The 16,056-nt window shown below is 48.4% G+C and overlaps 1 protein-coding gene across 8 annotated transcripts in view; it reads left to right on the top strand.

Moving 5' to 3' along the window:
• The first annotated feature begins 4,657 nt into the window (after positions 1 to 4,657).
• The window catches only part of Atp11a (ATPase phospholipid transporting 11A), a 128,697-nt gene continuing 117,298 nt past the window's right edge, over positions 4,658 to 16,056 (top strand). For all 8 annotated transcript variants that reach the window (XM_045146003.1, XM_045146002.1, XM_045146009.1 and 5 more), the window contains exon 1: positions 4,658 to 4,741. In XM_045146003.1, the coding sequence (XP_045001938.1) occupies positions 4,703 to 4,741 (39 nt within the window). In that variant the 5' untranslated portion in view covers positions 4,658 to 4,702. The remainder of the gene's footprint in view (positions 4,742 to 16,056) is intronic.

Raw genomic sequence — 16,056 nt, 5'->3', positions numbered from 1 at the left:
AGCTCCTGGCTATCCAGTGATAGCCCTTTCTACTACCAGTTAATAATTCACACCTCCTTTCTTCAGCAGTTTAGCTTGTAGTTCATTACAGCCTCAATGAAAATAATTAGAACCATGTTTGCTGGAAGACCTTGGGTGTTTTTGCACATGTATGTGTGTTCGTGTGTGTATGTGTGTGTGTGTGCGTGCAGCCAGAGAAAAACCTCAGGTGTTATCCACAGGAATGCCATTGTGGTTGTTTGATTCAGGGGTCCCCCAATAAACACAGGTGTTCTGAATGCTAGGTTCCCAGCTGATGGAGATTTGGGAATTTATGCTTCCAGGAGGCAGAGCATTGTTAGGGGTGGGCTTATGGGTATTATGGCCAGTTTCCCTTTGCCATTGTTGGCCACACTCTCGTGTTGCTGTTGTCCATCTGATGTTGGCGAGAAGGTGATGTCCACCTTCTGCTCATGCCACCATTTTTCCCTGATACCATGGAGCTTCCCCTTGAGCCTGTAATCCAAAATAAACTCCTTTTTCCCACAAGCTGCTCTTGGTTGGGTGATATTTTGTCAGCAACGCAAACCTGACTGCAACAGCCATCTACCTCTGAGACAGATTCTCTCATTGGCCTGAAAGTCCCTGTTTAGGCTTGACTGGCACTAATTAGCAAACCACAGAGTTCCTCCTATCTCCACCTTCCCCAGCGCTGGGAATACAAGAGTGCTCCACCACCCCTGGCAATTTTACATGGGTTCTGGGGATCAAACAGGTCCTCATGCTTGTGAGGCAAACACTTTACCAACTGAGCTATCTCCCAGTCCAAGACCTCGTCCCCCCCCCCCCCACCCCGACTCTTCCTTCCTAGTCTTTTTTTCACTTAAGAGCCAATAATCTAAAGTGATTGTTTTCATCTGCATTGCCTCCTGCTTGGGGAACTGTGTGAGGCAATGTTTGTGAGGTTGTGTGGAAGTGGGGTGCGGGCAAGGGTGTAGCTGGAAGCCTCCAGCTATGAACCTACAATTTGGTTTGTTTTGGGGTTTAAACATGAATATACTGCCAGTGTGATCTGCTAGTGGCCTGGGTGGGTCCCCATCACCTGAGGCTGATTAAGATAATCATTCTCTGTAGGCACTGACTAGTATTTTCCACAAGGCCCAGGCTTGTCACCAGACTCCTGGTTTTGCTACTCTGGGATGCATTGGCAAGGAAATAGCTCAATGACTTGGCTGGCCCAATCAGAGTAAAGCTTTTCTTTCTTCCTGAACACCCAGAAACTTGTAGCCTGTAGTCTCTGGCCATCATTTCATTTCTAGACTTGTTGTGGCAAGTGCCAACACATTCCATGATTATTTAAACTAGACTGGGTAGATCATTTCCAGGATCAAACCCAAGACTCTCCAAGTCTGCACACTGTCTCTCCTTCCCCTTCCTTTGAGAAGTAAAACCGACTTCCCTTAACCTTGAATGTGGCTTGACCTTGGATCTCATTTTTTCTAGCAGGCGTAGCAGGGGAACTGTTCTGGGGCTGTGAACCTAGTCACTAGAGGTTATGTAGTGTCCACTTTAATCTTTATGGGATGAAACTGCTGTGTGAAGGAGCCCAGTGTAGCAGTTACATTTTTGTTGGTGGGACAAAGCACTTGACCAGGAGCAGCAGCTGATGGAAAGAGTTTATTTTAGCTGGGCGTGGTGACACACACCTTTAATCCCAGTGCTTGGGAGGCAGAAGTGCGAAGATTGACATGAGTTCAAGGTCACTCTGAGAATATATAGTTAATTCCAGGTCAGTCTGGGTCAGAGTAAGACCCTGCCTTGAAAAACAAAACGAAACAAACAAACAAAAAAAAAAAGAAAGAAAGACAGACAGGGTTTATTTTGATTTACAGTTTCAAGGGGAAGTTTCACATTTTACCATGCTGAGGGCAGAGAGGAGAAGCATAGCAGGAGCAGACAGCCAGGCATCACATTTTATCAGCAGGGAGAAAGCAGCAGCAACCAGCTGAGCTCTGAACACCCAGTAGAGATGGAATAATAACCCTGAAAACTGGCCTTCAGCAAGGCTCCACCTCCCAAAGGATCCAGCATCTGAGGATTAAGTATAACATATGAGGACATGGAGGTACGTTTTACATTCAAACCACCACACCTACGCAGACCACGAAGTTGTGAGAAATCATCCGAAGAGAACCTGCTCCCAGCTCCCACCTACGATGAAGAGGCTGGGCATGTGACCAGAGTCATGGGGACCTGCCGGTCCTGGCTGAGCCCCCAGAAGAATGCAGCAGCCTGGAAATTCCCAGCCAATTCACAGTGAGCAGAAAAACCACCTGCCAAGCACTGGAGCCCTGGCTCAGGCTCAGGCTCACTTCTTGATGTCTAAACTCCTGCATAGGTGCTAGTTTGTCACACAGTGATGACTAACTGGTTCACAGGGCAAGTTGAGGCTTCTGTTATTTTAATTAAAAGTCCTAACTGATTTGTTTTCATAGGTTTAAAGTGCTGACATCTGTTGGTAATAGAAAATCCAACTCATCTGTCTTAAACAGGCTAACAAGCAGTTCCTGGTTAGGGCAGCAGCAGGGTGCCAATGGTGCTGTGAAATCATCAGGGACACAAGCTCTTCCCACTTCCCATGCTCCTATCCCCAGCATGAAGAAGTTGCTCTGGTTACTCCTGTCATGTCTGAGGAAGGCTGCAAAGCACGACATTCCCTCCAAATAATAGTGTCCCTCAGGAAAAGAGACACGTTCCTGCTTTTAGTCCTTTGTAAAAATAAGGGAGGGCTGGAGAGATGGCTTAGTGGTTAAGGCGCTTGCCTGCAAAGCCAAAGGACCCAGGTTAGCCACATGCACAAGAGGGCGCACATGTCTGGAGTTAGTTTGCGGTTGCTGGAGGCCCTGGAGCGCCCATTATCTCCCTTTCTCGGTCAAATAAATAAATAAAAATAAAAATGAGAAAGAGAGATAAAACAAGTACATTCTTCTGACTAAACAGACATTTCCGCTAGACAGACAGCGTTTATACAGTGGCTGTGCAGGTCTGCTCAGGCCCCACCCACTCCAAATGTCATTTGCCAGATGGAAGCCTAAAATCTGGGTAGCAGCCAGGGCCTTGGTAGGAAACGGAAAGAAAGCATCACCAGGGGCATGCGGGAGAGTTTGCTGAAGGCCCGGTGTACTGCAATGTAGTCACAGCCCCAGGACATCAAAAGGTGCACAATGGGAAACCGGCAGGGGAGGAAGTTTCCAGTCACCGAGGATCTGCCATTTTCATACCCCACAGGAGTCTATGCAACAGCAAAAGTTTGGCCAACAAGAGTAACTGTCCCTGTGGAAGAGGGCACCACTAGGCCCGGGGCAAAGCCAGCGGGGAAGCACCTTCCTCCACGTGGCCCAGCGTCTGCTCAGCTGCGGTTCAAAGCCCTGCACTTCCCCAGCACAAAGCAAGGGGGGGAGGGCTGGGTAGAAAATGGGTAATCAGTGACTCAGTTGATCCAGAGGGGCACTTTATTTCGTCACTCTTCCTGTTCACTAACACTCACTGCTAGCCAATCTGTGTAATCCAAAACGGGACAGTATCATTTCTCCTCCACGCCCAGTCAGGATGTTAACAACTGATCAGGGTCCTGATCCCACTGGTTAGCTTCTGATTGCCCGCTGCTGTACTTAGTTCTCTCTAGTTTTTTGTTTGTTTGTTTGTTTGTGTTTACAAGCTAGGGTCTCACTCTATCTAGCCCAGGCTGACCTGGAATTCACTAAGTAGTCTCAGGGTAGCTTCGAACTCACGGCGATCCTCCTACCTCTGCCTCCGGAGTGCTGCGTCACCACGCCCAGGTTCTTTCTAGTTTTCACAGTAACTATCCGAGGCCGAAGCAAGGGGGGACCGTGGAACGTGTACAGACTGTGCCAGGTTGACCCCTGGACAGCAGAGAGCTGCTCTGGAATTGGGGGTGCTGCCTATGGTGGCTTAGTTCAGTGCCGATGAAAAAGCTAGCATGAGAGTTGACCATCAGGCAAAGTCTAGAAGCCAAGGAGCGGGCTGCCCGAGGGCAGGGTGGTCGGCGCCCCCAGACAGAAGACAGAGCTGCAAGAGAGCAGGTCCCAAGGAGCACCGGCCTGCTCCGGGTCCCCTCGGGGACTGACAGCCACCTGGAGGAGGCCAGGCTTCCTGCCCGAGACCGACAGGAGCGAGCGAGGCACGCGGGGCCAGCCCGGGTCGGGGCAGCGTCCTGGGCGCCCCGCGGGAGGCTGAAGCAACAGGGCGGCGTCGGGCGCCCAGCGGGCGGGCGGGCGGGGCGGAGGGAGCGGGCGGCCCGGGGCGGCGCGCGCTCGAGGAGCGCCCGGCGGGGAGCGCGGGAGCGCGCGGGGCCGGGCCGGGGCCGGGGGCGGGGGCTGCGGCGCGCGCGCATGCTCACTGGCACCCGTGACGCGCCGGGCGCAGCGAGGAGGGAAGAGCCGGCTCCAGAGGCGCGGCGGCCGCGGGACGGACGAGCGGGCGCCGGGGAGCGAGCGCAGGCCGCGCCGGCCCGACGGGAGCCTCTCCGGGCGCCGCCGAGCCTCGGCCTGCGTGCGGGCCGCGTTCCCCAGGCCGCCGGGGGCCGGGCATGAGCGCGGAGGGGCCGCGGCCGCCCCCCGCGCCGCCCAGGCCGTGACCGGGCGGGGGGCGGCTGCGCTGGGCGTCCGTCGCCCCGGGGCGCGCGGAGCGGAGCGGAGCGGCCATGGACTGCAGCCTGGTGCGGACGCTCGTGCGCAGATACGTGAGTGCCCCCGGGGTCGGGCCCGGGTCCCCGTGCGCTCCGTCGGGCGGTGGGGGTGCGGAGGGCGTCCCCGAGGGGTTGCGCTGAGCGGCGCCGGGCGCGTCCGGGGAGCATCGGGACTCGCCGGTGGGGAGAGGGGCCGTGTGCGCGGCGGGGCGTCGGCAGCAGCCGGGAGTCCCGAGCGAAGTTTGGAATCCCCGAGCAGCCGGTCTGATCGTCGGGTTGCAGTTCCCCGGTTCCCCCGGACAGCACGCGCGGGCTGTGAGCCAGCGACCGTGGGACCCAGGCCAGCCGGCTCGCCTTCCCGCCGGGGAGAGCCCGGGAGCGGTGGCCGTCGGGCCCGCACGTAGCAGAGGGGTGTGTGCCGTACGCGGAGAAGCCTCGTGGCCCAGGACCGAGTGTCTCCTGCCCCTGCGCCCTGCACAAGGCCCCATTGTCCCGCAGCTGGCTCCGGGTGGTCACAGGGTTGAAGAGCGCGTGCCGGGCGCCAGTTAGACTCCGAGGTGTGAGCCCCCAAGGCCGGCTTCTCCCCACTCCTCTGAGTGGGAGATTTTGGCGGGAAATGAGGATTTTTTTTTTAAGTCATGATGAGGGGGATGCCATATGTGTGCTTTCTGCTCAGTGACCTCAGGAGCCTAGGCAGCCTTTCTCTGGTAGGGAGGAGGCTGAGAAGGCCCTGTGCCACCTGTGCTGAGTGGCCAGAGGAGAAAGGAAGAGAGAGGCCCGAATTGTTCCCTCTCTGACTCCAAGCCCCAAGTCCACTGTGGAGTGTGAGTGAACTTTGGTGGCACCCACACAGCCATAGGTTATTGAAGACCCAGTGGCTGTAGGGGATTGCATGGGAAAATGCCCACTTCGCAGGGCAGAGAGGGACCTTCTGTGTATAGATAGCTGTGCCTTCCAGATGCTTAGGGTAATTTTCCTGCTTCAGTTTCCTGGGAGGGAAATGAGAAAGGGGAGTTGGAGCTAGCCTTTGATAAAGATGTGCGCACTTTTTTTTTTTTTCCTAGTCAGTTCAATAACCTTCCAACTCATATTAGAGGACAGAACTGAGGGATTGTGCAGCCTGTTTCCATGGGAAGTGAAAGCCTTTGTGTAGAGATCCTCCCCAGTCCTGCAGAAGGCACACCTCTGTCCCAATCAGATGCTTTTACTTCCTTAACTGCCTCCTGCTTCCCAGGCCTTCCACTCAAGCTACGTTTTTGGTTTTTTTTTCTTTCTTCGAGGTAGGGTCTCACTCTAGCCCAGGCTGACCTGGGATTCACTATGTAGTCTCAGGGTGGCCTTGAACTCTCAGCGATCCTACTACCTCTACCTCCCATTGCTGGGGTTAAAGGCGTGCTCAACCTACGTTTAAAACAAAAAAAAAAAAAAAAAAAAAAAAAAAAGGAAAGAAAGAAAAAGGGCTGGAGAGATGGCTTAGGGGTTAAGGTACTTGCCTGAAAAGCCAAACGACCCAGGTTTGACTCCCCAGGATCCACATAAGCCAGATACACAAGGTGGCGCATGCATCTGGAGTTCCTTTGCAAAGGCTGGAGTCCCTGGTGTGTCCATTCTCTCTCTCTCCCCCTCTTTCTGTCCCTCAAATAAAAATAGAAATAAAAGTACGAAAAATTAGGTATTTCCTTTTAAAATTCCTTTTCACTATATTACTATGCCTTTGAAATTACATTTTCTGTCCTTTTTTTGGTGTGGGGGCAGCGGATGTTCAAGGTAGGGTCTTGATCTAGACACATCTGACCTGGAATTCACTATGTAGTCTCAGGGTGGCCTTGAACTCATGGAGATCTTCTTACCTCTGTCTCTGGAATGCTGGGATTAAAGGCATGCACCATCACACCTACCCTGCTTGAAATTACATTTTGTTTCAAATCAAGGAGGCAAGTAGTCTTTACTGAAGTTTTCTACTATTTAAGCTATTTGTGTCAGGAATATAAGTTATGGGATTCTGTCATTTTTGCCTATGCTGTTTGTAAAGCATTGATTTGACTCCACCATATTCGCTTACACACACATTCATATCTATGGTTTCAGTTCCTGTCTGTGGAATGACACTAATTAGATATTTCTAGAAACAGTCATGATCTGTCTTATAATTTGGTTGTCTTCTAATATGTGGAATGAAATTATATTTCCATGTGCTAGAGAAAAAAGTCTTTAAGATTGAATATTTATGTCTTTTCTTGGTTTCCTCGTGCAACTTTTTCTACAAAACTGAGCCCATGTGTCCGCTTTCCAGTCAGGATTCCTGGGATCCAGAAAGCAGCCCAGCTTCCTCTTAGGCCTGAGGTTGCAAAGAGGAAGTTGACAGGACTTAAAAAACATAGCATAGGTATTTTGTTCTGGGTCTGCTCTAGACAGTGAGTACAGGCAGGTGAATGAAGAACCCTCTCTGTGTTAGGCAATCATTAGGCTCCAGAAGTGCACATCGCTGCACATTTGGGTGGTCATGGCCATGTAGAGGTGCTTATTAGGGATACAGTGTTCATGTACTCCATCATGGCAGCATATGTGTAATGAGGTAGAATCACACATTGCACTTTAGAATATTTTTTGGGGGGGGCCTCTGGAGAGGTGGCTTAGCAGTTAAAGCACTTGCCTGCAAAGCCAAAGGACCCAGGTTTGATTCCCCAGGACCCATGTAAGCCAGATGCACAAGGTGGCACATGCATCTGGAGTTTGTTTGCAGTGGCTGGGGGCCCTGACACACGCTTGCGTGCTTGTTCCCTCTCCCTGCCCCCCCCCCGCCTCTTTGTCTCAAATAAATAAATTAAACTTTTTTTTTAATTTTGTTTTTAAAAATTTTTTTCTTTTTTGAGAGAGAGAGAGAGAGAGAGAGGGAGAGAGAGGGAGGGAGGGAGAATATGGGCATACCAGGGCCTTCTGGTGCTGCAAATGAACTCCATATATGTGCCACTTTTTGGATCTGCCTTTACATGGGTACTGCAGACTCAAACCTGGGTCATCAGGCTTTCCAAGCAAGCACCTTTACCCCCTGACCCAGCTCTCCAGTCCTCAAGAGTAATTTTAAAGGGCATAGATGGTAAGCTAATGGCTGTACCCTTGTAGAGATATGAGGTGGAAAGCGAGGGTCCCCGTAGCTTGTGAAAGGAGTTTTATAGTCTCATGGGTTACCTATGAAGCTGTGGGAGGCTTGCCTCTCCCACTGGTGGTGGTGTAACTGAAACAGGTGGCTTGATTTTAGCCTGTCCCATTGCTCTTGGAGGGTAATAGGGACTTGGGAACATAGTTACCAGACGATTAAGTTAGTCCAGGAAAGGACTAAGAATGGTCCCTGGCTCTGAGGAAGGAGACACACTTACCAGCTCCCTCTGAGAGGCTGACTGAGCATCCTGATGCAGAACAAAGTTGAGGGCAGGCAAAAACTTGAAAGGTGTGGGAACTACTGCTGGCTGACAGGAATGTCCCTATCTGTCCTTGGCCCTGTCTGCCCTATGGCCGCAGAGGGTTATTCAGGGGCACTTTCCTAAGCCAGCTCCTTGCTGGCTTGGTCACCTCGCTGCCTTCCTGGTTCATGCTGAGGGGATCTGATTTTTCCTTACATTCTTGTAGGTCAAGAGCTTTGCTGTACAACTGGTTTCTCTGATTCAGGGTATTAGATAAGTTTTGCTACCTTTTTTATTTTTTTTTCCAAGGTAGGGTTTGACTCTAGCCCAGGCTGACCTGGAATTCACTATGTAGTCTCAGGGTAGCCTTGAACTCATGGCGGTTCTCCTACCTCTACCTCCCAATCGCTAGAATTAAAGGTGTGCGCCACCACACCTGGCATAGTTTTGCTACTTTTTTAAATTAAATCTTTTTGTTTATTTTTATTTATTTATTTGACAGCGACAGAGAGAGAGAGAGAGAGACAGAGAATAGGCCAGCCAGTGCCTCCAGCCACTGCAAATGAACTCCAGACGCGTGTGCTCCCTTGTGCTGCTGGCTAACGAGAGTCCTGGGGAATCGAGCCTCAAACCGGGGTCCTTAGGCTTCACAGGCAAGCGCTTAACCACTAAGCCATCTCTCCAGCTTGGTTTTGCTACTTTTTAAAGCTTCTTTGTACTTCTGCCTTTTGAGTTTTGCTTTCCAGCACAAGCCTAATGTTCTAAGATAGCAAGTTGAAAAATATGAAGGCTTTCATTGCTGACAACAGGAATTTGTTTTCTAAACAAGCTGGGTATTCCTGTATAATTTCTTCCTCTTGGTAGCATTGTGGATTGAACCCAGGGATTTATGCATGCTAGGCAAGTCTGAGCTGCATCCCCAGTGCTCTTGTTATTTTTATTTTGCAACAAGGTCTGGGTGAGTTGTCCAGGCTGATGTGAACTCATTCTGTAGCCCAGGCAAGTCGTGCACTTTATGATCCCCCATCTCAGCCATCAGAGAGGATCCGGGATTACAAGCCTGTACTGATTTATATATAAATACGTTTTAAATAAAGAAGAAAAAAAACAACAGTTTTGGCTCCTAAAGCCTCCAAATACTGCTGTATTGGAGTGCTTAACTCCTCCCCAAAGGTTTAGTCTTCTGTAAGCATGTATATGTATTTGCCTTTTGTTTTGTTTTGTTTTTTTCAAGGTAGAGTCTCATTCTAGCTGGGGTTGACCTGGAATTCACTAGGTAATCTCAGAGTGGCCTTGAACTCATGATGATCCACCCACCTCTGCCTCCAGTGTGCTGGGATTAAAGGCATGTGCCACCATGGCCAGCTTTTTTTTTTTTTTTTTTTAATTACCAAGTGGTTTGTATCATGACATCCATTTCACTATGAGCCTGCCTGTTTTGTTAGATGTGTTCATTTGATGTAATTCTGCCAGTCCTTGTTTTAAAAATGCTCAGTTTTGCTTCTCCTAGTCTTGCATTAGTACACATAAGGCCTTCCTGTTAAGCATCCAGAGTTTAAATTCCTCTACACAGAGTGAAACCACTTAACCACCAAGGCTTTCCAGTATTTCAATAAGTGAATCCTGAGGCATAAAATCCCAGGCTAATGGATGGTCTGTCTCAGGCCGGGTGATGGCAGGCTGGCTGCAGAGTGGATCTGTAAAGTTTCTAATAAACAGGTTTAACAAGACAGCAGTTGGACAGGTTTGCCTAGTGCCTACCTGTCTCCAGGGGTTCCTGTGTTCCAATTGGCCATTTTGGAGCAGTCTACCCAGCTGTATGAATTTCATCTTTATGTTCTAGACGCTGCGCTAAATCCATCCCATTGTTCTGTGGAATCTTATTGAATGTCTGCCCATTAGGGACAAGTGATCCTCAGATGCTTTTATTTTGTGCCAGAGGCTGGATGTAATAACCCAGGGGAGAGAGGCTTGAATTATCACAGACAGTTAAATTTCTAGAAATGAGAGCACTGTCCTCAGTTATTGCATCAACTATGCTCACATGTACACGTGCACAGATGTGCTGGGCTCCAAAACCGTAACTATAGACTATTCTTGGGTGCCTGGGCTGTACTGTACGTTGTACAAGGTGGATGGACAATTCCCAAGTCTCAGACTTACAAATGCTCTTTTAACCAAGTTAAATGCAGGTAAGAGTGCTATTTATTTGCAATACAGATCGATAGAAAGCAATTTTTACAGCACTGGAAATTCAGCAAAATTGAGTAGGGATTATTTTTGCTTTCACTGGGGTGCTGACAGTGAGAAACAGGAGGTAGAAGGGATTTGGAGTTTAGGCATCAGTCTCACGGATCTGTGATCACACCCTTGTCTTTGCCACGGACAGTACGCCCTGGGGAAGGGTTGGCTTCCGCAAGCTCATAAAGCAGGGACTGTTAATAGTGTCCATGCTGGTGCCGGCAGTGTCTGGCTGGACATATCCCTTGCACATGGTAGGTGCTGGGTGAGTGAGACATCTGTTGCCAGTATGGACTAGATGCCATGTGGCCATGCTGTCTTGCTTCTCACAACCCACCTGTGTTCCCACAGGGGGCACACAGTCAGACAGCATGACCTGTATGATCCCACAGGGGCCACGCAGTCAGACAGCATGACCTGTGTGTTCCCACAGGGGGATGTAGTCAGACAGCATGACCCATGCACACTGCACAGCCTTGCTGTTTCTGTATCGGCCTTGCCTCTCTTTGGGGCAGGTAATCTTGTTCTCCTAGAGGCCAGTCCTGCCTTGTGCTCTGGGTCTCTCCTCCCACCATCTTCCTGTTTAGGTGACATCATCTGCCCCATGGCACACAATCATGTCTTCCTACCGCTCTTTATCTCAAAACTTGCTAAATGTCATTAGGCTGACCTGGAATTCACTATGTAGTCTCAGGAGGGCCTCAAACTCACAGTGTTCCTCCTACCTCTGACTCCCCAGTGCTGGGATTAAAGACGTGCGCCATCACACCCAGCTGACCTGCTTTTCTGTCCATCTTGTCTTTATCCGAAGGGTGCTCTTCCCAAGGTCTCTGTGACCCCAAGTGGTGTCCTTGACAGGCTGTCCCGCACACTTGAGCTCAGAGCCCACAGTGTACTTCACATACTCACCACTTAGCTTTAGTAAGGATCTGTGCCTGTCATACTAGAGGGCCAGACAGGACAAATCCTCAGATCCTTTCCCTGGCGCAGCCACCTCAGAAGAAGGAGGCAGTCCGAACAAATAAGATAAGCGAGTGTGGGGATCAGGTGTGTTAGTTTATTTGCTGCTGTGACAAACACCTGAGAAAAACAGTTGGAAAGGAAATTCATTTGGGCTCATGGTTTCAGAAGTTCCAGGCCCTGGTGAGGTGAACCATCACCATGAAAGAGGATGGAAGAACAACGTGGCTTACCTAATGAGGGCCAGGAAGTGTGTGTGTGGGGGGGGGGTGGAGGATTGAGTTTAAGAGTGACTCTGATGGTGCCGCCAGGGTTCCCTCTGCTGCCCAGGTGCCCTTTCTATGATCATGCCCACTGTGTCAGAACTTGGCTGGGGGTGGGGGGCTGCTTGCTTCTGATTTTCTTCATCTATTCCTTTGGTCCTCGGGCCCCAGGGTAGAGTAGCGGCAGCAGCCTCTACAGAGACTGGTGTCCAGGGCACAGCTCTTAAGGTCTTACAGCCGTTTAAAAACCATTATTTTAAAGATGTTAGTTCTTAAGGGCTAAGCTCTGAGACCCTTAGGACTCCTGCTCTCTCTCGGCAGAGGTTTCCCTGTTCCCTCCTCTCAGGGTTGGACCACAGCAGCCAGGGAACTGGTACTGGTTGGGTTCTTTGGGCCACTGTAGCTGGAACACTATGGAATGTCTTGGCAACACTTAAATCCAGGCGAATGCCCCCAAATGCCTTTTTTTTTTTAATTAAAAATTTTTTTTTTGTTATTTTTGTTTGTTTATTTGAGAGAGACAGAGAGGGACAGAAAGAGGCAGATAGGGAGAGGGAGGGAGAATGGGCATGCCAGGGCCTCCAGCCACTGCAAACGAACTCCAGACGCATGCGCCCCCTTGTGCATCTGGCTAACGTGGGTCCTGGGGAGTCAAGCCTCGAACCTGGGTCCTTAGGCTTCCCAGGCAAGTGCTTAACTGCTAAGCCATCTCTCCAGCCCACCTCCTACCTTTTTACAGAGCACTGGTAGTATCTTTTCCATGAAGACCCCAGCACTGGAGGGAACAGTTGTTGAGGTGTGTCCAGTGCTGGTTTGGGATTGCTCTGCGCTGCCTGGCCTGTCTCTGGCATGTCACCTGTCCCCCTCCTAAGGAGTCAGGCTTTTCTGGTTTGGGCCCACACTTGAGGAATGTGAAGCAAATTGTCTGCAGGCTGTTTTTCAAGTTCTTAATTGTCTTGCTGCTGTTGCCTTTGGCCTGTGTGAACTTTGGTCAGAGTGGAGGGTCCTGCGTGTACAGAGGAAGGCGCCCTTGAGAGTGGCCAGAGAGACAGTGTTTCTCCCTCATGCTGGGGTCAGCAGACAGCAGTTGGGGCTTTCAGTCTGGTGGCCTGGGCTGCTGGAACCTGGCGTGCCAGGTCTCTTCTTCAGTCCTTCAGAGGTTTTCAGCCTTTTCCCAGTGAAGCAGGGAGCCGATCTGACTTCTTTTTTTTATACTTATTAACTTTTATTTATTTATTTGAGAAAGAGAGAGAGATCAAAAAAGAGGGCCTCTAGCAACTAAAAACAAACTCGAGATGCATGTACCACCTTGTGCATCTAGCTTACATGGGTACTGAGGAATCGAACCTGGGTCCTTTGGCTTTACAGACAAGTGACTTAACTGCTATCTCTCCAGCCATATATGTATTATTTATTTATTTAATTTATATATATTATATTAATTTATTTCTATATTATGCTTTTATACAGAGTTGTAGTCCACTCAAGCTCTCAAGTGTTTTAAATTCTTACAACTCCTAAGTTGCTTTCTCCATAGGACTTTGGGATCATAATTTCCAAAATGGAATTCAGAGAATAAAAGTCTAGGGCTACTCTTTGGACCACTGTTTTCACTGACTAGGTCTTAGGACTTAATGCTTCAGAATATAAACAGGAATCTAATAATATCCCTTCCTGGTCCACACAAATATTATCCTGGAGATCCTGAACAAAGTACCTATAGGAAAGAAAAATATAAAAATTTGAAGATCTGTAATGAAATATGTATTCTTAAAACTAATCCAGGGTCATTGTAAAGGCAACTCAAAATTTTCTGTATATATTAAAATATCATCTCTCAATGTGGATCAAGAAACATTGGTCCTGAAATAATAACAGATACTAATGAAAACTAGAAACAGAATAAGCAAAAAACAAAATAAGACATTTCAGGGCCTTAAATTTATAAGTGTGATTTGTGATTTCTTAGATCTTCCTTATCATCAAAATATTTCTGAAGGTTGAAGAAAATTACAAGTTGCTTCACTTGACCCATAGACTCCATATGGTAGATCCAGGTTGAGGTTCAAGAAAGTCTCCCTGACACAAGTGCTGAGCAATTCTGAAACTACCATTAAAGGGGCAGAAGAACTATGGGGACTTTACCATGGACTGGTTTTTCTCAGGAAGGAATTGGGAACACCTCCCTAGTCAATATTCCTTTCTACCATCTTCTGACTATCAGTTGATTTGGTTTTGGTGGAACAAGTCGAGAGTTCCTTTGTTTTGCCATTCTATCTATTAAGGGGAGCATAAGCACTTGTTCTCATCATGACAGGCCAGGCGGACCTCCTAAGCAAGCCTGCTTCTCAATTCCACTTAAAAATATCCTTCAGAGTTTAAAGTCTGCTCATGCCAACAATTTATCTGGAAACAGGAACAAAAATGGATGGAGGGAGAGGTGTTGAACCAATGTAATAAGTGACTAAGTGACAAGCTGAACTTCAGAGCTATGGGACTGTTGCTTTATCTTAGGAACCTGCAAATCATTCATTATGAAGTTTACTGGCAAAATCCATTATCATTTATCTTCTTTACTCACATGTAGATTATAAGAAAATCACCCTAAGATATTTTCTAATTTGGGGAGGTAAACATTAGGATTGAAAGCATTTAACAAATACAAACTCAAGCAAAGAACTGAAGTTTGGCAGCACATAAGATGTTACAGTGCTCTCACAACAAAACACTCCTAAAACAATATATAGCTCTGGAGAAACACACATATATTCACTTACAAACACAATACACATACAACCACTCTAGGAACAGCCAGTTACTACACACTGTGCATCACCTAAATAGTGCAATTTATCTAAATTATTACAGCACAAATAATACTTGCCCTCCCTTTCTCATTAATTTTCTCTCTAGGGATGACTCTCTAAAAGGAAGACAATACAAATTCGTAAGAATTTGTGAAGTCCAAGATAAAACATAAGATGCATCTCATCAATTAAAAATATGATAAGAAAATAATAAACATATGTGTTTTTCTTGGTAAAACATAAGATTCTTTTTTACTAAAGTACCTGTAAAATATGACTGCCCAAATATGCTTCAAATACTTCAATGGCAAGTGCACTGGGGCTTCTCCTTCGTTGTGCACCTATAACTTTCACTGAGGTGTTTGGTGGAGAACCTTCCATTCTCAAATTCCACGGAGGGTCCCCTTGGTTAGCAAAGTCCCTCATTTTCAAATAGCTAATAGTAAGTCGAATGATGGATGCCTTGTCAAGTTGGCGAGTGATGGCTGCAGGAAAAGGCAGTAACTTGGCCAATTCATAGAACTCAAAATATTCTTTTCCCCTGCGGGAGCGAGCAGCATCTCTGGATTTCTCCTTTCTCAGTGCTTGTAAATTCTGGTAGGTAGATTCACAGTAGATTCTGTCATATCTATAGATTTTCCTACATTCTGATTGGTTGGGCAGAGGATGCTGGGCAGTTATTCGTTCTCGCCTGGAAGGATCCTGCTGAAAGCTGGGCTTGGTGGGCACCATCTTCCTGCTATTTTTTTTCCCTCTCTTACTTTTTGCCTCTCTTCTCCCTCTTGCAGGCCTCAGGGGCGAGGGCAGGGCGGGGATGTGCGTGTGCAGGGGCAGCGGGGGAGAGTACGGCCGGGCGTGGCACTCGGCAGATGCCCAGCGGACGGTGGCCGTGGCTGTGGCGGCCGCGCAGATCTGACTTCTTGTAAGTCATACATGTGTGCTTCTCTGTCTGTATGCAAATGCAGGAATTTAGTGACATGTTTTTATCTGTAAGCCTGTCCTTGTCATTTCCTCACTCAGAACATTGTTCTTGAGAAAAAGGTGATTTAGATGGCTGCATTTTCAAATTCTTGTTTTAAAGGTGTTTAGTAATTACCATTCACCTACTGATTTTTTTTCTCAATTTTTATTAACATTTTCCATGATTATTTTTTGTTGCCCAATGCTCACCATGTTTCTATAGTTTTACTTTTGTGGATGTCAGACCTAGACCTCTGTGGAGCACATGTTAGTTTGATAGAGTCATTCACATTGGACATTGGAATGAGCCATGCTCTGAGTGTGAGCCACCCTCCCAGGGTGATGCTCCAGGCTGGGCCACACTCTGGGGAGATGGATGGTGCTCACGTTGCTTCTACAGGGAGGAAGCTTGGCTTTGTCCAGACCTTGTCGTCGGGTGGGTGGGCCTTTTTTCTGGGCCTGCTGCCACTCCGCTTTCACCTTCAAAGGTTCTCTGGCAAGGGTCACATGCCTGCTTATTCCTGGACAGCCCCAAGGCAGGGCTGTAGTCCTCGTGCAGTCAGTAATCTATTAGAAGTGCCTTGGTTTGGATAGTAAGTTAGAGGCCCTCTCCTAGGTGCAGTGAGACCCCAGACACCGGTGGGTTCCATTGCTTCCTACATTGCCATGCAGAGCCTTGTGACCATACAAGACCTACCGGTCTTGCCTTAAGTCCAGGGTGACACCACTTATTGGAG

This window comes from Jaculus jaculus, chromosome 3, assembly GCF_020740685.1.
Source record: "Jaculus jaculus isolate mJacJac1 chromosome 3, mJacJac1.mat.Y.cur, whole genome shotgun sequence".
Classification (NCBI taxonomy): domain Eukaryota; kingdom Metazoa; phylum Chordata; class Mammalia; order Rodentia; family Dipodidae; genus Jaculus; species Jaculus jaculus.
This window is presented reverse-complemented; position numbering and strand designations above follow the sequence as displayed.